The 23,509-nt window shown below is 32.2% G+C and overlaps 1 protein-coding gene across 1 annotated transcript; it reads left to right on the plus strand.

Moving 5' to 3' along the window:
- Positions 1-14,822: 14,822 nt before the first annotated feature.
- On the plus strand, positions 14,823-19,435 carry LOC131044212 (zinc finger protein NUTCRACKER). Its single transcript, XM_057977488.2, has 3 exons — positions 14,823-16,397; positions 16,757-17,153; positions 17,689-19,435. Exons 1-3 carry the CDS (start codon positions 16,241-16,243, stop codon positions 19,088-19,090), a joined length of 1,956 nt encoding a protein of 651 aa, XP_057833471.2. The 5' UTR covers positions 14,823-16,240; the 3' UTR covers positions 19,091-19,435.
- Positions 19,436-23,509: the final 4,074 nt, after the last annotated feature.

Genomic DNA, 23,509 nt, shown 5'->3' on the forward strand with positions numbered 1-23,509 from the left:
TCCGAATCACACATATTTATAGTAAATGGATTTGGAGCAACATATATTCTAGAAGCTTCAAATCTTTTATGGTAGTTAAAGTGTCACACGTGTCTAGAAAATAACTTACCCTATCATTCCAAGAAAAAGTACATGTATAATCAATACCATTTTTTCATGAAATAGTAGAGGATGGGAGGGTGATGCTAGAGAAAGTTAATGCTTTTATGAATTTTGCAGATGCATTGATAAGGCTTGTGAGGATAGAGAATTTTAGGTGGTGTATTGAATATATGGGCCTTGTGGTCTCTAGTGATTAGTTTATAGTGTTGGTGTTCTGATTTTCTCTTGCAAGGTCTATGGTCTTGAGTGGGATAATGTTGGGATAGGTAGTTCATACACATTGTAATTTCAATGTTTGAAATGAATTGTTTAAGATTATTGCTATTTATTACCTATGATCTGACATGGAAAAAGGTATCTCACTTGTGGCAGTCATTTTATCACATGTATTCCTTAATATGACATGATATATGATGTGTAATAGAATATATTGACATGAAGGATGTATAAGTGAATCTAGGGTAAAGATAGTGGCCTAAAGAGATATTAAGACATGTAAGAGGATTATTATTGTGGAGTTACACTATTGATTAGAAGTCTTGGCCAACTTTGTGATGCATGTAATGTCATTTGATAAAGCATCTTTTGAGGGAGATTATGGAGCCAAAATGGAGTGCACAAGTTGACGAATGAATTATGGCAAGTGTCCATTCTTATTAGCATGTTGACCCATCATGTAGGAGTGTTGGTGGTTTGCAACTTATAGTTTCTTGAGTTGGATCTCCTTTATTTTGGAGCCAAGTGCGGTTGTATGATTGACTTACAAGTACTGTTGTATTGCTAAAACTACTCTATAATCTAAATATTGGTGATAGACCTATAAAAGAATACCCTAAGATTTATATTGTAACCTCGTGTTTGCTAAACGATTCCTTTTTTTGCTTCAATAAAATGTGGCATTTTTCTTTTCAAAAGACTTTCCCCATATAAATTATCTTGTTTAGATGGTAAAATCTCTTTGTATATTTAATTATGTAACTACAAGATTAATTATTTTTACACGTATCTCTCCTGAAATTTATAATAAGGAACATATTTCACACCATTACATCTTTTCATAAATATAATCTAGAACAATATCCCATCACAAAATTATGAAATCTCTATTTACTATTTTATAATCTTTAATATGAAAAAAATCTTATTCACTGTGAAACCAAAAATGATAGAAAACTTATAATTAAAAGACAAACATAACTGAATATTTAATAAATATTTTATTATCCTTTATTAAAAGATACACAATTCGTTATATAGTAAACTACCTCAAATTAATCTTGCACTTAATTAAGTTTGATTGGTTTGGTAATCTAAAGTCAAAAAGAGACCAACAACGATATTTGCCATAAAATTCTATCCACTTCTACTTAGGTCGAACCCCAAAGTACTTCTTATCTTACTATGCAACCACTAAAAATAATGTATTATAGTTTTTTTTTAATTTATTATGTGGAGAGAAAATATAAGCCACAAATTAGTATATTAAACCTAATTCAGCTTTTCACTATTTCAATGCAATTATGACATATTTTGTACGTCAAAAGCACTTTTGTGGTTTGACGTCAGCTAATCCAATAATTACATTAAAATAATTTGTTACTATTTATTTTTTAAATTATTGTTTCGAATTTAGTATACATTGTGCTTATGGTAGAATATATGGTATTTAGTTTTATTTAAATAAAATTTAAGACCATAAGTATTAGGTTAAGGGAAAAAATTAAATTTCTAATATTGTATATAATAGTGATTTCTATATATATGTATGGTTGGTATGATAGAAGAGGAATAAAATAAATATCTAGAAGAAAGTCATAATTCAATGGTCTATGAATTTCAATTAGATCTGCGTCAAATGAATATTGAGATTTTTTTCAAAAAAAAAAAAAAAATTGGTCTTTTTTCTTGAAGAAATGTAAATCATTATAATGTACGAAATGATAGAAAACACATAAAATACTCACAAAAAGTTTCGTGTAGTATATATGGTATTTTCATAATGTTATTTATGTGATTCGTGTTATGACATGCATTCATTCAATAAACATGTCATATCATATTTGATTTTAGGAAACTAAATTTAATACTTCTAGTCTATTTTCGCACATAATTAATTTACTTTATTGAAAAAAGTCTCTCTCAATACACCTCTCTATTAAAATATAATTTTATCCAATAATATTGACTAAATATCACAGCTACACATTTTTCTAGAAACATTACATGTATCTTTTTTTATATATCCAATTTGTGTAAGGTGTTTAGTACATGTCATTACCATCATTATGATATGGAATTATTTAAACACTATAAGATAAAATATTAGATAGAAATTTATTAACGTGAGATACTTTTTCATTTTGATGATAAATTTAGATCATATTAAATACATCCATGATACAACTAAACACATTCATCATATCCAAAAACATAAAATATATTATCTTTTTTATTTATTATTTTCATATTTATGTGTCATATTTTTTAAATTAAATTAATATTATAAATTGCTTTAAAATTTTGAAAGTATTCCAAATTTCATACATAAATTTAAGATATAGAAGGAGATTTATTCTATTACATTCATCTTCTAATATTTGCTTTCACAAATGTTATAAGCTCTAATTATTCTTTAATTTTTAAAATCATCCTATAGAAAACACATAAAACACACTTTTATAAACATTTTAAATTTGTCCCATATGAAAATATAAAAAATCTCATTAAAATTAATATATTATATTGTACATACTATTAATATGGATCTACATGCATCCCATCTTCAATATCTATTACCTTTAATTATAATTTAAAATATTCCCTCCTTATGTTGCTTTTCATTTTCTTCATTTATAGAACCATATGTGCATTTACTATTTCTCATGTTCAATCCCTTTGGTATTATGGATCTAGTGGTCAAAATTTCATATATAAAATCTATTAATACTTATCTAACTGTGTTGTGTGTTAATTAAATAAAACTTTGTATAAATAATTTTACATGGCTTGAAATTAATCATATTAAAAAATTACAAAATTACAGTTATTTTTCTTATAAATAAATTGATAATAATATATTTATATGTAATAACCAATTTGCATTATTAAATTCTATCTTAAATTTTATTTGTATAAATATGATATTAATTTAATAAATTTGATTAATAATTATCGAATGTAAATAAAAAACAAATATAAATTAAAATCATGTTAATATGTCTAAAATAATTAATTATTTTCATGCTATTTAGAATTTGTAATTTGTATTAAAAAGTAGGTTGATAAATTATTTTTCCACAATCCATGATAGTTGTTATTCTTGCTTCTGGTTTTGATTATGTGCGATTTTTTATATCAATGTTTCAGATTACACTTTGTGATCCATCATTAGGATGAAAGAATGCTCAATGTTTCAGATCACACTTTGTGATCTTTCTAATTCTTGAGTATTCTTTCATCCCGATGATGGATCACAGAGTGTGATCTGAAACATTGATGTAAAAAATCACACACAAACAAAACTAGAAGTAAGAATAACAAGTAGGTTGATGATTATTTTAAAATGAACTACTATATAATGTTAAAAAAACATCGATCTAGATTGCAAATTCAAACTTCAAATTCTAGTTGTTAGGAATATATTAGGTGCATGCGTAATGAAAAAAATTGATTCTGAGAGTTTTTATGATTTATACAAAGATCCAACATTTTTCTATTAAATATGTAATCATATGATTGAGTTAAATTAGTGCAAGAGATGATCATATAGGTAAATAATCATTTTTCTAATTCACCCATGGTAAAATTTAGAAATTATATTTTACAAGTTCATGTGATTAGAAATATGGTCTATGTGTTTTCAATAACATATTTTTTAATTTATTGTATTCATATGATCACTATCAATGTTTAAATAATTATCATGATTGTTGAACTAATTTTACTACAATTAATAATGTAAGTGATGAGATTAATGGTGTGATTTTTCCTCTTTAACCCTACCCCACAATTTCTATTTAGATACACACCTTTATTGAGTGTTATAAGATTAATTGATATTCACATGTGTTAATTCCATTACAAATATTGGATCAATATAAATGAGAGATCTGTCAATTTATGTTGTATTTAGGTAAGTGTGATGTCCCACCTCAAGATGTTGGATTATCAAATGCAAGGTCACCAAAAAAGTAAATGTGTGGCACTTGAATAATGACGATGTAAAAGATATTTTTAGTTTCAATTTTCTTTCTAGAAGGACTACAAATAAGGTGGTTTATTTGAATAAAATATTGGATAAGGTTTATATACATATTACAATTGAATTTATTTATTTTGTTGAGTTTTTTTCATATTCACAAATAGAATTTTCTAACATTGATATTAATGTGGATGATATTTTGATATGGAATATGATTCAAACCAATATGAATCTTTAAATATTTTAAAAGAAAAACTAAATTTTCACAATATCTACTTATTTGATAACTTAGTCTATAATATATTTAAGATTATATCGACTTCTTCACAATGATTTATATTCTATATAATGTGTGTTAGCATAATACGGATAATTTTTATTTGCATATTTTACACCGACAAATTGCAAAAATGACTATTAATTGAAAAGAGGGTTCCAAGTATATAATATTAAAGGTGCTTTGACCATACATTTTATAAAACTATTTTTAAAATGTTACATCCTCATGTTTTTTCAAGTAGATTTTCTAAAAATAATTGTATTGCATTTTATATAGTCATATGAAAAATGTATGATAATGATGGGTCATTTAGAATGATAAACTAAGAAATAATTGAAAAAAATTAAAATACACACTAATTATATCAATTATGCAATGGCAACAAGTTTGTCGAGGAAAAAGTCCCTTGGATGTTTCCTGCATATATTGGACTTTTAAGTATATGACAATATCACTCACATGTGTTTGAGAATGCCTATTGGGACTATGATTTATTTAAGCTGAAAATCATTAGCTTGGAAACATGTTTTACTATATTCTTATTGAAATAATTTGTATATGTATATTTAACTAATTTTATATATTAAAATATGCATGTCTAAAAGATGTTTTTTAATAAGAAAATGAAAAATAGGTGCATCTATCTATTATGAAAATGCTTATGATATATGATTTTTTATAGTCATAATGCCTAGGAAGCATGTCTATAAGAAAGTGGTGTCATTTATATTTGAAATTTTTACTATTCTAACTATCAATTTTTTAGAAATTATGAGATGGTCCAAAAGTGGTGAGATTTATATATAAATTGGGATATGGTGTAGAAAAATTATACTTGCCTCTTGAAGGCTAAGTGTACTGAAGAACGCACCAATCTTCAGCTTGATGAAGAACTCGTCCCACCGGGCATGCCAAAAATTGTTATCACAAAAGCTTACACCCTTGCTAAGCTATCAACTCAATAACCTCATGAAACATGGAAACAACCCCGAAGTGTGGGAACTATAATTTTTCTACACCATATCCCAATTTATATATAAATCTTGCCACTTTTGGACCATCTCATAATTTCTAAAAAAATGATAGTTAGGATAGTAAAAATCTCAAATATAAATGACACCATTTTCTTATAGGCATGCTTCCTAGGCATTATGGCTATAAAATATCATATATCATAAGCATTTTCATAATAGATAGATGCACCTATTTTTCATTTTCTTATTAAAAAACATCTTTTAGACATTATTTATATCATCATGCAGAGGATTGAGAACCTGGGCCCCATGCTTGAATTGCAGGTTATCATGGATGATGTCAGTTGGCTCAAGAGCAAGGTGGAGGCCAGGAACACCCAAATTATGGGCCTTAACAAATTTCAGCTGCAGATCTTACATAGCTTGGTGCTCACCCTCTCTCTACAAAGGGAACGAACTGCGGACACGAAGGAGGAGAAGCAGGAGGTTAAGGACCTATATAAGTTCATGTTTAATGAATGGAACAGTGTCATTGATGCCATTGGGGTGCGAAAGGCATCCCTGTAGTTTGTTTTTTGTGTTTTATGCTTGCTTTTTTTAATTTTCAAAGACTTGGTCTCATTTTTCTGTTAGTTCTGTTATTGTTAATATTGTTATAGTGTTGTTTTCTGCACTGTGGCCTTGTTAATAGTTCTTCTATGTAAAGGGTTAGTGCCCTCATTCTCACTAATTTTTTAATAAAAAAACAATTAGAGTACATATATGATGTTTGAAACAATCATAATAGTAAAAATTAGTAAATTGTGAAATATTAAGAATGTAAAAGTAGCATATAAATATTGATTAATCTTCTTAGAATTATCATAAATTTTATGTATACTCAATGATGATATATTATTTTGAATCTTTATATTTGTATACAATGAATAAAATGTTTACACTCAACAACAAAAGAATTTTAAAGCAGTGAGATCAAAATTGCTTATACATAGTGAGTCTACATATACAAATGTATGCATGATCACATGGTCTACATATACAAATTTCATACACAAAGTTACCTATTTTGGTAAATTTCATACCCGAAGAACTTACATAAAATTAAGATATAGGAAAAAATACTTATAGTTTATGTTGGGCACTAACTAATGTTGGTGTGCAATATTTCAATAGAGTCTATGATGGTCAATGCCACATTTTGTAGTATAGATATAACAAATTATATGTTAGTGAAATCTTTAGACCACTTAAACTTTCATCATGTTCAATCATGGAGTTTTATATAATTATATAGGTTTGGTACAAGATATAATCAACCTAGCATCTATTCAACATTTTTATAATTCTCAATAATAAATCATCAAAAATAGAAATAGATACTCAAAACATTTATGTAGAAAGGGTGAATAGAATTATTATCTTAAAGGCCCCATGTGTGTCTTTTTATTATGGGTGAATTTGGAACTTTTAATCAAGCCCAAACCAAGTGAGGCCACAATTACGGGACCTTATCCTTGACATGAACATGCACAAATTTCCAAACCTATGAGCATGGTAGCTCAATAAGGGCACAACACCTACTCGCACACCATCCTAGTGAGTGTATGGAGCACATTGATGAATTACTTCCAAGTAGCCTAGCATGAATGCCACCAATAACATCAACATTGAGGTTCAAACCCATGATGAGCATATAAGATTAGAAAAGCCACAAGCCTACAATCACAATGGCACAATAAGGGTTTGAACCTTGGTGGCCAAAACAACAACACCACCACATAGCCATAATACTATGGGGTGAACCCCTAGCCCATGTGTATCTTAAAAATACAAATGAATCTAAAATAAATGAATAATTCTAATGTTAATGTATCAAGATTTTAGTATGATGAAATTTGAAAAATATATATAAATTCATGTATTTTTATTTATGTCTTATAATAGATTAAAAATATATAGAAAAATTGTTAAAGTTTTTATTAAAAAAAATAGGTTCTTATAAAAATGTAATGTATACATGAATTTTGAGTAATCTTATGTCATAATTCAAACTTTAAACTAGGAAGCAAATACAAAACAAAACATTCTTATTCTAAATTATCAAAAACTTCAAATGGAGCATGGAAATAGAATTCAAACAAAGTAAGAAAAGAAAAAGATTATCATAGAACTCCATTATGATTATGATTTACTTCAAATTATTAGGATATGATACTCTTTTACACGAAGTTACCTATTTTGGTAGCATATAGTTTAAGAAAAGTGGACTATTAAAATGATATTTTGTGACTCTTATTTTGAAACTTTTGGGAGAATATGAATGATAGAGATGAGATTAGAGGATCAATATGAGAGAGTTATTGTGATATTTTTCTAAGGATTGATGAAATTATGAAGGTTCATGATTAAATTCATTTGAAATAAAAGGTCAAGATTCATTTATTAAAATAATAAATTGTTATAATTATTAAGAATGTGGAAGAAAAATACATTTAGTGGAGCTCCTTTATTCTTGCAAATGATGGAGAGAAAATATTCTTAATTAAATAATAAACTTATTAAAATTATTTTAGCCCTGTGAAATGGAAAATTAAAAAATAAACTTATTTAATTATGTATGAGAGGAAAAATGACTAGTTAAATAAAAAAATTATTTTATTAAATGAGGAATACATTACATAAGCTAGACTGATCAAATAAATTGATTATTTAGTCAATTTTAAACAAGGTTATACTAAGATAAATCTAAGTGTCTACAAATATTTTTCTTAAAATAATAAGAATTGTTGAATATCTATGACACTATGATTTTAAAACCACAAATGATGAATAATGATGACTAAGTATCTTCAATCAACAAGATAATTAAAAAATTATGTTTTTCAACTATGAATTTAAGTAACCATATCTCGTTTTTTCTTTGTATGTATTTATGACATGTCATGCATAATATAATGAAGTAATATTATAGTTGAAAAATGTTTGAATTATCAAATCAACAAAATAGAGATACTGCTACAAATAAACATTCATAGAAAAAAATAATAAAAAATACCATTTTTCAATTAAACTATGATCTATAATTCTACTTATAGGATTTGAAATGAACTACATAACTCTCAAAGTATATATCAAACCTTCAAACTCATTAAATTCACCTAAATAATTAAATCCTTATTCATATAGAAATGATTACATGATAATGAAGCTAAGCTCTAGAAAATTCAATTCCTTCTTAAATTTCAATCAAATTCATTAAAATTGGAAACCATATAATTTTCCATTAAAATTCAAGTATATATGGTTGAACCCCACCAACAATTTAATTCCTTCTTAAAGTTCAATTGAATTCATTAACATTACAAATCATATAATTTCCCATTAAAGTTCTAGTATAGATGGTTGAACCCCACCAACAAATGTCTAACAAGATATTTTAGATTCATTTCTAATGAGCTTAATGTATACGAGTGACAAAATATTCACTAAATTTGTAAATCAAAATTACCATCCTTTTGACAAACATTTAGACAATAGTGTTATTAACCTTCTCGATCTAAAGGATTTACTCTTGTAATATAGAAAAAATCTATATATGTATAAAATAAAACTTAAAGACTTAGATTTTTTGAATTTTTTTTATAATTCAATATAATATAATTAAAAAATTAAATGTTAAATATTTATAAAATTTAAAATAAATTATTGACAACACATGTAAGTCATAATGTGATCATGTATTTCACATTCATGAACTTATATTTTATTTCTCTTATTATTTGCACCTAAAACATAAGTTTACTTCTCTAATCAAGATGGTAAATAATTGATGATATTTTGCTTAGTTTTGGAATCACTTTGACATAGTTTTTCTATATGCAATAACACATATATACATGGCATGATTTATACATAACATTTAGTACATAAATTGAACCTAATTTAATTCAATATGTATTCATTTTCATTTTATCCATCTATCACACACATTTGAATCTATAACTAAAAAATTAAACTATTCTATTTTATAGTTTATAGAAATGGCTTCAACCATTTCAATTTTCAAAATTTAAAATATTTTGGGTCCAAGCCAACACCATCATAATTGACTATGGTGTGTCAATTTGAAGTGTAAAATATTTTATTCATAGCCTAAGTTAGAGTTGCAAATTGGATCTAAGGCCTTTCAAAATGCATTTAAAGACTAGAGCCTAAATTCATTTCAAACCATCTTAAAATCTATACATACATCACAACATTATCATTCAAGGATCATTAATATATGATAACCATTGCATCATCTTCTTGCATTATGATCTATGCATCTATACACTACTTATTATTTTGTATCATTTTTAGAAGTAATTAAATTAATATTCTAGTATTTTAACTAAGAATGAATACCTATGCTTAGGAAACTCCCCAAAGGTGTGTCAATGTGTCTGAAAATCATTGGTCAAATAAAATTTAGAGTTCAAACATTAAGGAAAGCAAATCATTAAGGTTAAAATCAGTAAAATTTGGACTCACACATCAAGGTTAGTTTAACTTATAGGGTTTAAATTTGTAGTAGTGAGCAAAAGTAGTTTTGGATTCTAATTGTGTATAAGATTTCTGCATCTACTTTTGCTCTATATTATGGATTGTGGAAATCTTATACACAATTGAATCCAGAAACTACTTTTTCTCTATATTATGGATTGTTGAAATCTATAAGCATTGTTTGTAGTGGTGTAAATAGCTTTGTAACTTCACATAAGTAAAATAGGCATACAAATAATTATTTCTCAACTTCAAAGACATTTATCTAACAAGTTTTGATAATTTAATTCTACATAAATATCACACTTTTCAACACTCAAACAATTAATACAATTGTGCATCAAATTCATTTTTGCTACCTAATACAAGATCAGGAGAACCTCCATACTGATCCTTTTTTTATGTCAAAGCCTTGCACTCAACAAGACGTGATCCTTGTTGGGCTCATTAAGAACCTTTTAACTTCACCAATAGAACAAGAACCCATTGACATAGATCTTGAAATTTAACCCTTTTTAACTATTGAACTAAATATGACTTAAAAATAATTTTATTTTCTATAAACTAACAAATCATTTTCAAAAAATTTACATTACATATTTTATCATTTAAATTCTAGATAAATACCTTTATTTTATTACTAAAATCTCATATTTATTCTAAATATTTTCCACCCGACTTTCTATCCTTTATTATTATTTACCCTAAAATCCTATTAAAACCTTGTTTATCTTCCTTATATATAAAAATTTAAGCATCTAGATTACCATTCTAAACAGTATAAAAATATACATTTAATCTATTTATCTCAAATTTTGTTTATCTTCCATATCCATATATATATATACAAATGCATACATACATACACATACACATACACATATACATATACATTACATTACATTACATTACCATTCTAAATAGAAATAGTATAAAAGTATCTATTTAATCTATTAACCTCAAATAGAGTAGGCATTCAAGGATGTCTTATTTGATTTGGTAATCTACTCTTAGAAAAAAGGCCAACGATATTTGCCCTAAAATTATAGCTGCTTCTATTTAGGTAGAACTTTAGGGTATCTTATTTACTTCCTATCTTACCTTGCATCCACTAAAATAATTTATTATTGTATTTATTTTAGTTTACATGGATAAACGGTTGGTCAATACTTAGTGAAATTGAACAATTTCAATTTCAATTTCACGAGTAAAAAATGGATTCGGAGATGGTGAACATAACGAAGCTTTTCACTATTTCAATGTAATTATTACATATTTGTACGTGAAAAGCACTTTTTTGTGGTTTGACGTCATCTAAGGCAATAATGACATACAAGGAATTTTTTTGAAAACATTTGAAATGGATAGTAATTTTTATTTTATTGGTAGTGGAAGTACAATGTTTTTCCATTGAAAATTAAAGACGAGGTAGTTATTTTATCAACCAATTCATATAGATAATTTATTTATTTATGTTTTTTCTATATTTGAATATAACAACAAATTCATATAGATAATTTTTTTAATTTCATTGTCTAATAACTTTCTTAACATCAATGTTGAATGATGATAATTTCATAATCTATTAGTAGGATGAATAACATTTTTTTAACATCAACATTTCATTTGATACTTTATAATTCATTAGCATGATGAATAACATTTTTTTGACAATTAACGTTTTAGATGATACTTCATAATCTGAGACATTAAATTTTCAAAATCTATTTTTCTGCTTCAACTCTCAATTTACATCTTGATGATGAATCGTGGAGTTTGATGTGAAATGTTTTTGATAAATAAAGCAACCAAAACAAGGGGGTTGACCCAGGTACAGACAAGAAAAACAGTGGCAAGCCAACTGTCAGCAGAGTAGCAGCAAAAATACAGCCCCCTAAACTTTTCCTCTATCAAAAACTTTAATCATTCTACGCATATTAACCAAGTAAATAAAAGCCTTAATAAAAGCATGCCACGCAAGGCAACAGATAGTTAAGTTCAAGCATAACCAAAAACTAAAACTATAAGCCGATAGGCCACTAGGGCCGAACAAAAAACCATAGATCCAGGCCATAGAAGACAACTATTTCTTTTTCCTATGGCTCCTCTTGGGGAGGAGTTTCCTAGCCCATTCCTTGGTGAGGAATTTGAAGAGGTCCCTATAGTCTTCATCCTCCTTTCCTTTTCCTTTGATTGTGCTTTCGTGCAGAAGACATAGAGTGGTCATCGAGCAGTGCATAACATTCAGAGAAAACTTGAAGACGTCCAGCAGCTTGTTCTCGATGGCCTCCATTCTGCTAGTGATTTCCTGCAAGTTTTCAAACATACCCTCCACTTTCTTACCCAAATCTACCAGATTGTTGTCCTCTTCCTCTTTTATGCTGCTCACTTCCTCCACCACCACCATCTTATCGAACCTGAGAGTAGCAGACAGAGAGTTGGTTTGGGATTTAGGGCCAGCCTCCGAACTCATGGAACTTTGGACTCTTAGAAGCGTGGGTGGACCTGACAAAGTGAAGGGTTAAGGTAGATTGAAACGGGGCCACATTGTTAGAAGGGATGGAATTCCAAGTTTCATGGGATAAGGAGGGGTCCCTAAAGGATTTCTCAGGGGGTTTGGAGGCCAATCTCACAGAGCAGCGGAGAGTGTTAGCCTCATCCGTAATCTCCACATCAGAGTCAATTTCATGAATTTTAACTTTCTTAGGGGTTTTAGCATCCTTTGAATGGCACTTTTTATTCTTCTTACTACAAGAGCCAATTTCAAGTAACCGAGGAGGGCTTATGTCGGGTTTATCAGTAGCAATGGCTAGGGGTTGATTTTTCAGTCACATTCTAGACAGAAATCTGGTGGGGGGGGTGGGGAAGGGCCAGATGGAAATTGTAAAGGTGGAGGATCTGGACTTGATACAGAATAGGAAAGTCCTTGCCTCTTTTTTTAGCCTCCACAATATCTTTAACATTAGAGTCCAAAGAGTGCAGCAAAAAAAAGGAATGGAGATAAGGTCTTTATTCCTAAGATGGTTAAGGAAAGGAAGGTGATAATAGTAGAAGACCCCATACCATCCTTCAAGGGTGAAATACTTCATTACGATGTAGCAGACCTCGTCATAAGGCGGCGAAAGCTCCTCCCAGTTGAAGTCGCCCGCCCTCTTCACAGGGTCCTCCCCCTCACGGAAAAACTAGTTCAGGTTGATGGTATCCGAAATGCGGCTTTGTTTCTTCCATTTCCTTCCCTCCATGGATAGACTCGTTGCTTGAGTGATCATCTCTTCATTGATTTCAAAGGAAATACCACCCATGGTGACCCTTCTATCCTCCCAGGAGGTGATGAACTGCTTAGACAGTCTCATCGTTTCCTTTCATGTTTTCAATAAATTTATCAATCCCACCTTCCGCGCAGACAAACCACGCCACCGACCTGGCTTTAAAATCATTCGTTTTGTTGGGTTCTAGTCTTAGTCTGTCACCCCCCATGGTCGTTTCTTCCAACTTAGCAGAAAAAATGGGAAATAGGGCAACAAAGAAACAAGGCCGAACCAGAGCAGAGGCAGAGTCGAGAGAAAAATGGATTATGCTTAAAATATTTCAGATAGTATAATAAAAAACAACACAATAACTTCACAATCCATGAGAAAATGAATAACATTTTTTCAACATCAACGTTTTAGATCTTACTTTATAATCCATTAACATGATGAATAACATTTTTTTAACATCAACACTTTAGCTCATACTCCATGATCCAGTATCATTCTCATATCTCGCTCCAATTCATCCCACTAATAAACTATTAAGTATGATATGAAATATTGATGTTAAAAAATGTTACATAGTCAAAAGTTAGAAATTGATATCATAGACTATGAAAAATAAATTCATAACTTTAATCGCAATAAATTATTGTGAATTATAAGTTAAAATTGAATCATACATCTGCTTTTTTTTTAATCTCAATATTCCAAATCAAATTTAATGTCCGTCATAAAAGGGGAAAAAAAATAGCCTCATCTAACTAAATAAAATACAAAGTTCTCATTTAATAAAATTTTAAACAAGCAAATGCCCGCATATTCCGTTTTCCGTACGTTTGTGTGACTCAGCATTGCTATGTCCGTCAATAAAACCATTAACCTAAATTAAATTAACTAATTAAATAAATAAAACCATTACCTTGAATTTAACTCGTTGGCAAGCAAATTTAATACAACCAAAAGCAAAGAGAAACGATAAAAATGCTTATAGACCGGGAGTAGAAAAAAACATGATGAGGTTGACAAAAGTTAATTTAAAAATTTATGAAAATATAATTTGGATATGCAGATTGAAAGAGATTTGATTAAGTCACGGACCCATTAGAGAAGCGATTTTAAATAAATAAATAAATAATTAAGAAAAATGGGGCTCGAGAAGCGAGAAGAAAAACGAATATTTGGCATACACGTGAATGTAAGGAGGGATTGGAGGGGCGCAAAATTTTCAAACGTGTAAGGCTGCGATCTAGTCCAAAGGCTTCGGAGTTCGCTCCAGAGAAATGGGAGTGAATGTGAACCGTCCCGTACTGGGGACATTTGCGCTAGTTTAGATCTGCCGATAATTTTGAAGTTCAAAGTGTCGTGGAGGCAGCAGTGTCATGTGGAATGTGAAGAGCGCGAGCATGTACGTCATCTATGAATATAAATAACCAGACTTAGCCAACAATTGTTGACGTACTAATCTGGCGGAGTGCCACCCGGAGGATATCGGAAAACCGGAAGGGATGAGAAACCGGCATGAAAATTTTTACCGAGGAGAAAACAAGGAGAAACGACAAACGCCATTCTATTCTAATGCATGATTTGGATGCCTTCCTTCTCCCCTTTGCCCTTGCTCTTGTTCTTCTTCTTCTTTATTGTTGCTCTGCCGCTGCCTCGCACTATTCGTCTCTGCAACAGTCGTCGGGATGCTGTTGATTTGGTTGTATCGGCTTGTTTTTTCTGAATAAGTTATGGTATTGTGGTTGTGGAGCTGGGGAGGGCGGCGGGATGGCGGTTTGCAGTGTGAGGATGAGATGAAAACTGTATATGTGGAATGAATGGGGGGAGAGGTGGAAAGGTGGGAGTTTTGGGGTTTGAGGTTTGGGGTTTGTTATTGAGCAGATTTTTCGGCTCAGGCGGCGGTTTAATTTTGGTACGGAAAGCGCGGTGGAGGGGAGCGTGTGCATGTTGTGTCTCGGAGTAAATCTAGCAGGCGGCGGATTTGGATTTGGCCTTGGAGTCGAGTGTGGTCGATGATGAGGAGTATGATGCTCCAGGCGGCGGATTGTTGAGGTTATTTGAGTAGGAAAGAGATGAAATGAGAGAATTTGTGGAGGCTTTGTGAAGATTTGAGGTGTTTGTTATGCTCCAGGCGGTGGATGATTGAGGTTATTTGAAGAGGAAAGGAAAGGGATGTTTGTGAGAGGAAATGAGAGAATTTGTGGTGGCTTTGTGAAGATTTGAGGTGTTATTGTTGTTGTGCTCGAGGCGGCGGATGATTGAGGTTATTTGAAGAGAGACGAAATGAGAGAATTAGTGGTAGCTTTGTGAAGATTTGAGGTGTTTGTTATGCTCTAGGCGGTGGATTGTTGAGGTTATTTGAGTCGGAAAGGATGAAATAAGAGAAGCTGTGGTGGCTTTGTGAAGATTTGAGGTGTTATTGTTATGCTCGAGGCGGTGGATTGTTGAGGTTGTTTGAGTCGGGAAAGGATGAAATGAGAGAATTTGCGGTGGCTTTGAGAAGATTTGAGGTGTTATTGTTATGCATTTGAAGCATGCACGATGGATTCTGGCAATTTTAGTTGAGATATTGCTTCAGGTTTTCTTTAATGGAATTAATGGGGTTACATAGCCCCTAAGAAGATTGTGGTGTGTTGAGTAGGCGTTTAGGTGTAGCAGAAGTGTAAAGGTTGTAGTAGGAGGAGATCCATTTGTCAAAGTAAGGTGTTCTTAGGGTATAGATCGTAGCGGATTGGAAATATTTATGTAAAGGGAAGATCAAACTCGTTTCTTTTTGTTGTAGCAGTGAAATATTTATGTGAAGGGAAGATCAAGTTCGTTTCTTTCTTTCTTTTGTTGTAGCAGTGAGTGTTTCTGGATCTGAGTGTCGGTTTGGGAGAGAAATATGTCTAATTTGACATCGGCGTCGGGAGAGGCAAGCATCTCCTCTGATACTAGAGGAGATGTAAATAATATGGCGGTGCAGCCAGCAGCGAACAACAGTAGCAACGCTACTACTGTTTCCGCCCAGAAAAGAAAGCGGAGCCTTCCTGGCACTCCAGGCAAGCATTATACATATGCATATGCGTATATATATACGAATATCATTTATATCTTTACTCAACTTGGATGCGTTTTTCGATGCAAAGGCTCTAAATATTTTTATTCTTTTTTCTTCCTCCTCTTCTTCTGTACCTGTCTATTATAAGTTTGTGACATCCACGGCAAGGGACTGCAAATAGTCCCCCGTATGTTTTGTTTTTGCCGGCCTTCATCTCATTTAAGCTTTAAATTCTCTTCTACTGTTTACCCTCTGGTTTAATGAAAGATTAGGGTTTCGTCCTTTGGTACAAAGTAGAAGTTTTGGATTTGAATTGTGGAATAAATATTGATGTATTATGCTTTTTGTTTGATTTTGCAGACCCTGATGCGGAAGTAATAGCGCTGTCTCCAAGGACTCTGATGACCACGAACCGATTCATCTGTGAAATCTGCAACAAGGGTTTCCAGAGAGATCAGAACTTGCAGCTGCACAGGCGAGGGCATAACTTGCCGTGGAAATTGAAGCAAAGGAGCAGCAAGGAAATCAGGAAGAGAGTTTACATATGCCCGGAGGAGAGCTGCGTCCATCACGATCCGGCGAGGGCTCTGGGAGACCTCACAGGCGTGAAGAAGCACTTCTGTAGAAAGCATGGCGAGAAGAAATGGAAGTGCGATAAGTGTTCCAAGCGCTATGCCGTTCAGTCCGATTGGAAGGCTCATTCCAAGACTTGCGGCACGCGCGAGTACAGATGCGACTGCGGAACGCTCTTCTCCAGGTATATTTATTTAACAACAAACACATTGTCAATTGTTTTCGCTGCTCTCTTCAAAATCGTAAATTTTTCATCTACAGATTCTGATTTGTGGATTTCCAGTACGGCTGTGTTGTTTGTTCAAGTTTTACCGAAGTTTGAAAAAAATTCATGGTACATTTAATTCTGAGTCCACTGGGTCCATAAATGGTCTTCATAAGCACTTTATCGCGAGCTTTTCACGTGGCGGACGGTGGAGCGAGCCCTATCAATGGACAGCTCGTTCAGTGCGAGAATTTGCAGGAATATGAATGGCATGTTAGAGTGTTTGTTAGTGTCAACAGTTTATTTATGAATTTCTGTGGGCTTAGAGTTTTGTTTTATCAACGAAATACTGTGTTTAGAAGTGCTTAATTTGGAGACTGATGAAGCCGCCAGACGAGAACGACTAAGCTCAAGAATTTGATTTAATGGGGGATGCTAAATTTAGGCAGTCTGTCTTTAAATAGCAAGATCTTCTTCAAGCATTTAATGCAACGTTTTGTCTTTCTGTCCACAGGAGGGACAGCTTTATCACTCACCGAGCATTCTGCGATGCCTTGGCTGAAGAGAGCGCAAGAATGTCGGCGGGAATAACCGTAGCCGACGGTCATGTGCCCGAAAGCAATCTCCTGGGCGGAGCGGCTGGTCACATGTCTGTAATAAGAGGCGCTGCGGCTGCTGCAGCTACCGCTTCTTCTTCCCCCTCTTTGCAGCACCAATTCTCCTTCCCCATGAGACCCTCCTCTCGTATACCAGAGACCAATTTGCTGAATCCCAGATGGGACGCAACTTCCAGGTCTGGTCTATCCCTCTGGGTCGGCCAAGCCCCCGAAAACTCCCACCACATGACCGGGGGCCATCAATTCGGTTCAATGGACGTGAATCCTTTTGCACCGTCACCGAAAAACATGCAAAGTATGCTTGGCCTGTCAGACTATGATGATTCTCCGGCGGGCAAAGCCGGTAACTTATCAGCCCTCCTGCCAAATCCTGCTGCTCTTTATTCAAACATTTTCTCCAATACCGCCGATCATTTCGGGGTGGCAAATTGGGCAGATCGATCCGGATCCGCTCAGGCTCAGCCTCAGGCTCAGTCAGCCGCACGCCTTTCTCTATCAACTTCTGCTACTTTGACGACCTCCACTTCTAATAATGTAAACACCGACAATAGCAGCCTATACAGTAGCACTAATGAAAATAACAGCGCGCAGCAGAATCCTTACATGTCGGCCACAGCTTTGCTCCAGAAAGCCGCACAGATGGGTGCAACCGCCGGGAACCCGCCAATGTTTTCAGCATTCGGCATGGCCGGCTCAGACACAGGATCTCATCATGTAGGACTGGGTTTGTCCTGGCCAGACTCTGCAAATCAACACCGAATGGTTTCAGGACTCGACCACCACGGTTCGAATCCCTTCATGACTTCTCCTCAACCTATCAACTTCAGACCCTCAGAACAGCAAGCCGGGCTTCAGGATTTGATGAACTCCCTCTCTGCAGGAGGCGCGGGCGGTGGTGCTTATTTTGTAGGTAGTGCTCTTAACGGCCTTCCGTTCGGGGGAGATTCCACTACGAGTTATGGGGCGGCTGGCACGAGAATAATGAGTGATAACAACCAGCCATCTGTACGACAGTCTCCATTGGGCGCGCGAAACCAAGCTCAACAGATGATGCAGAGAAGATTGAGTGCTGGTCATGGTGTTTTAGGCGCGGGAAATCTTAAAGACGGCGGAGACGGATTAACCAGGGATTTTCTTGGCGTGGGTGGACCTGCAGAAGAGCTCGGAAGGACTCTTAATATTGCTTCTCTCAGTTCAGGGATTGATTTAGTCCCTTACAAGAGGGAAAATTCACTTTCTCACACAGTGGGCACTGCAAATACTGGCTTTTCTCCTCCAAAATCATGGGACGCCTCCTGATTGCTGAACCAACGCTTTCCAAAGGAAATTTGCTCAAGCAGAACCAATTTTGGTAGCGCTGGCGCTCCGACGGGGATAACTCCGATGAAGAAGAATTATAATATGGTAAGTAAAACAACATCTGTTGGCCAATGTTATTCACCATTGGTATCTCAATTCTAGTAAGTTGTTAAGAAACCACAAAAAAACAAGCAAAAAACCTTCCTTATATATTTCTCTAGTTGTAAATTAGCACTCGGTATGAGAAGCAAACAGCTTAGAGTTGGAAAATTCATTTTTGTCTGAATCATATCATGTAAACTCATTGCTATTTTTCTAAGTTAATATTTTGCACGTACCTACTAATCTTTGTTTATCTGTAAAGGAAAAAAAACATCCAGCTTTACAGATCTTTCTGCGTTTGTCTAAACAGTATCCATTACTAGATTTCATAATACCTTCTTTTGTTTTGCATGTCTCTATACTTACTTATTTCGTCATTTATCTCTGGATTATGTAAAAATAAATTGATCCAGACGTAATCTATGTCACAAAACCTCTTTATAGCTTTGATCCTGATATAATGTACCGTTAGATCTATTTTACGCTACGTCTACGTGGCCAACCAACTTATAATTTTGTTTCCGGAATCGTTGCCTGTAATTAGCTTCACCGAATTCAATTCAACTTTGCCAGTGAACTTAGCTGAACAGTTACAAAAATCTAACAGTATTTTTTGACCAATTAGCTGTATTTATACAATCTTTTAGGGTGATATGACTAATGGGTTCTCATGATTCAGTATATACTGGATTCATTATATGAACTGTGATTCATGATTTATTGGGTTCAGCTGGAAAAGGCGATTTAATATAGGTTATATTCGTCCATGAAAAGATGCTCCACTACCTCTCGTTAGAATAATATCTTTCAAATTTTTGTCTTGCTTGGCGTGATCGGAAGAAAATAGCATTACTTTTTAATCACGAAAAGCAAACAAAATTCCGGGTCAAAGCAATCTACTCAAGAAAGGAAATGGTTGTGACCGTACTGGAATCTATAAGACAATATCATTGCCGCAAAAATAAAAGCAAACACTAAAATATTCCTATTGGAATTCCGTTTTGCTTAATAAGAATCCTTTATCCTTAGACCACCCAAGGGGAAGGAAATGTTTTCACATACTTTAGAAGGAAATATTTTCACATACTTCAGAAGGTAAGAAATTATTTCTATACGCTATAGTACATAATTTATACGCATAACCTGCACTGTGATAATTGATCACAAACAAATTATAGTTTCTCTAGACACAGATTCAGAACGCAACATTCTAGTACAGATTCAAAATGCAATTTTGTTACATTCATTCAATTCAAAATGAAATTTTGTTACATTCATTCGATTCTTAATCAACGAATGTACGTTATAGATTTGTCGTTAGACCAAAATTTATAGATCCGCCATTGCACCAAAGCCTGCAGATGTGAACGTAATTATAAAACGCTCCAACATCTGCTGCAGAAAACCTGCATATTTGAAGGAAATATGACCTCTCCCCAGCTCCGTTGGGAGTTCATAGTAATCTCCAAAATAACTAGTTTCTCATGATATTTATCGTGAAATTCAATCAAAGAGATGCAAGAAAAAGATCGACATCTGGTATCCAATATGCATTCTAAATAAGATCGTAATAAAGTCATTGTTATTTTAACCACGTCCTCATTATTTTCTCATAATGAGCCCAGGTCTGTAAAGTTGACAAATAGATCATAGTTTTTGAGTCTTATGTTCACATTATGAAATTCTTACCAGAATAATATTCAAATCATCAATGGCGAGTGATGTCTGAGCAGATGTAAATAACTGAGTCACGGACCGACAAGGAATTTTCCTAATGTAGTCGTTGAGCTGAGTTACCTGCCCAGATACGTTGGGAACATAACTTAGTTTCTTATTGGTTTATTAAATTGAGTCTACAAATACAGTGACACTTAGCTTGACAAAAAAATATTCTTTGTTTGAAGATTGAAACAAATGGATGTAAACCCCAAGGATTATCCAAATCTTGGCCAAAACTATACACATGGTCTTTCACGTGAACAGCCCCGTCCACATGCAATTGTCCAACCAAATATGGATTTCAAATCCTCTCAGGCTTATATTTCTCTGAATGACAAGGCTTCAAGGCTCTATTCAGCTTTCTTACCCACAATAATTTAACCTAATCTTAGGTTTTGGAATTAATTTTTCATTTTGTGGAGCCTAATCATATTCCCACACTATGCAAGCCAGTGTGTAGATCAAACAATCCATGCAATGCCCAAGTTCGGTGATAAATATTGTGAGGGTTTACTCTGTCTGGCTAGGTTTGAGTCTCTGTCCTGGATAAAGGTTGAGACTCATATTCATTAAGGTAATTCCATATTTTAGTTAAAGCTTGCAGCCTAGAAAAAGATTTATCTAATAATTTGTCATTTTTATTTAAGAGTGATTTTTTAATTAATAAATTAATGGTAGATTTGTCACTATGAACCATTGCCAACACAGCCGTTTATAAGAGTCTACCACCATTCACCTCTCTATCCATCATAAATATTTCAACCAACCACTATGCTTTATACGTTGCAAATTAATCATGTGTTTATGTATTGAAACATGAATACAATGAACAAGGAATATCAAACTCCAATTAGCAACCATGCACATGTGCTTTTTATTTCATGAATACTAGAGCCACATTGACTATGTAGTATTAGCTATGTAGGCTGAGAGTTGGGGAAGCCATTTTTTTACTCTGTTGTTTTTATTCTAAAGGTATTCTATATTCAATTAGTAATCATGCCATTAGCTATGTAGGCTGAGAGTTGGGGAAGCCATTTTTTTAGTCTGTTGTTTTTATTCTAAAGGTATTCTATTTTCAATTAGAAATCATGTCATTTGTTGTTTTTGTGTGTTTATTTCAATTTTTAGCCTATTATTATATGTTTTTTGTCTATTGTTTATACAATTTTGAGTCATTTGGACTTAGGATTTAAATTTGATGGTTGTATGGTCATATTTAATCATTTAGTCATAAAATACAATTATAATTTTAGGAAGACTACATCTCTTAAATAAGGAAGATTGGAATCAAACCATAAAAAATTCTATAGTTATTCATCATCAAAAAGTTTATTGTTAAGAGGGTCAATTATCAAATTTAAGCCTTGGTAAGACCATTCATCAACGATGTTAAAAATATTATTTAATTGTAGAGTCTAATACTTTAATTTAATTATTAGAAATGAATATATCCATATTAGATTGAAATAATTTGATATTATAATATATATTTTATAAATTAAAATTTTTAGCATGATTTAATTATTTATATTATAATAACTTTAAAATTAAAATTTAATTTTTCTTTTTTAGAAAAAGATTACTCAAACTTATAGGGGAAACAATCTTTGCTCCTTAAAAATAATTTTAGATGGTAATTAATAGACTTAAATTATAAGAATGCCTCATTCATAAATTGTTTATACTAATTATATTTATATTCATAATTTGAGTATTTATTTACTAATTTTTTTAAAGACAATGTAACAGTTTTTAATTCATCAGAATTTTGTAATTATAAATAACATGACACTAACATATAAATAAGTATTAGTACATATTTTTTTTTTGTGATATTTAATATATATCCCTTAAGAGTCTCAAAATGGCGTCTATGAACTAGCTTAACACTGAAAAATCCTATATAGTAGTTAGTGTTGAATGATTAAGTTATGTCTATATAATTTTAAAAAAGTTATGAAATAGTTGTAGATAAACTTGGAATGTGCATGAGAGGTCCATAATTTGAGTTCTACAGTATTCATAGAAAATACCACTATAACAAAAGGGCCATTGATGTTGATCTTTTATATATAATTTATCGTGGTTTAGTGATGGATCACAATAAACATGATAGTGTTGTGGTCGATGATTTTTATAGGAACTATTTTGACATTACTTGTAAATTAGTTATAATCATAATGTTTTAATTTTTAATTATTATATAATAAGAACACAATAAATATAATTTGAAGATGTAATTTATATAAGTGGTGAGATTTTTTTTGAGTCGCCAATATGACTATCACAAACTTCTAAAATCTATACATTTACAAATAACATTCGTTTGACAAAATGTGGTATCATATTTGAAACAACATTGAGGGTTTTCTATACCAAGATTGAAGTACTAATATTCTTTGAGCCTCACTCGTCTCTTGTTGTTCATTTCATAAGATCAATATTACATAACAAGAGTACGTTTTTGTTACAATTAGATGTTGCAATCATTACTTCCTTGATGCAAGCCAATAATGATCAATAATACTTTCTATACCTTTTCCATTTGTCCTCTCTCATTTTTTAGTTAATAATTATCTAGAGGGTTTTTATAAA

This window comes from Cryptomeria japonica, chromosome 6 (genome assembly GCF_030272615.1).
Source record: "Cryptomeria japonica chromosome 6, Sugi_1.0, whole genome shotgun sequence".
NCBI lineage: Eukaryota > Viridiplantae > Streptophyta > Pinopsida > Cupressales > Cupressaceae > Cryptomeria > Cryptomeria japonica.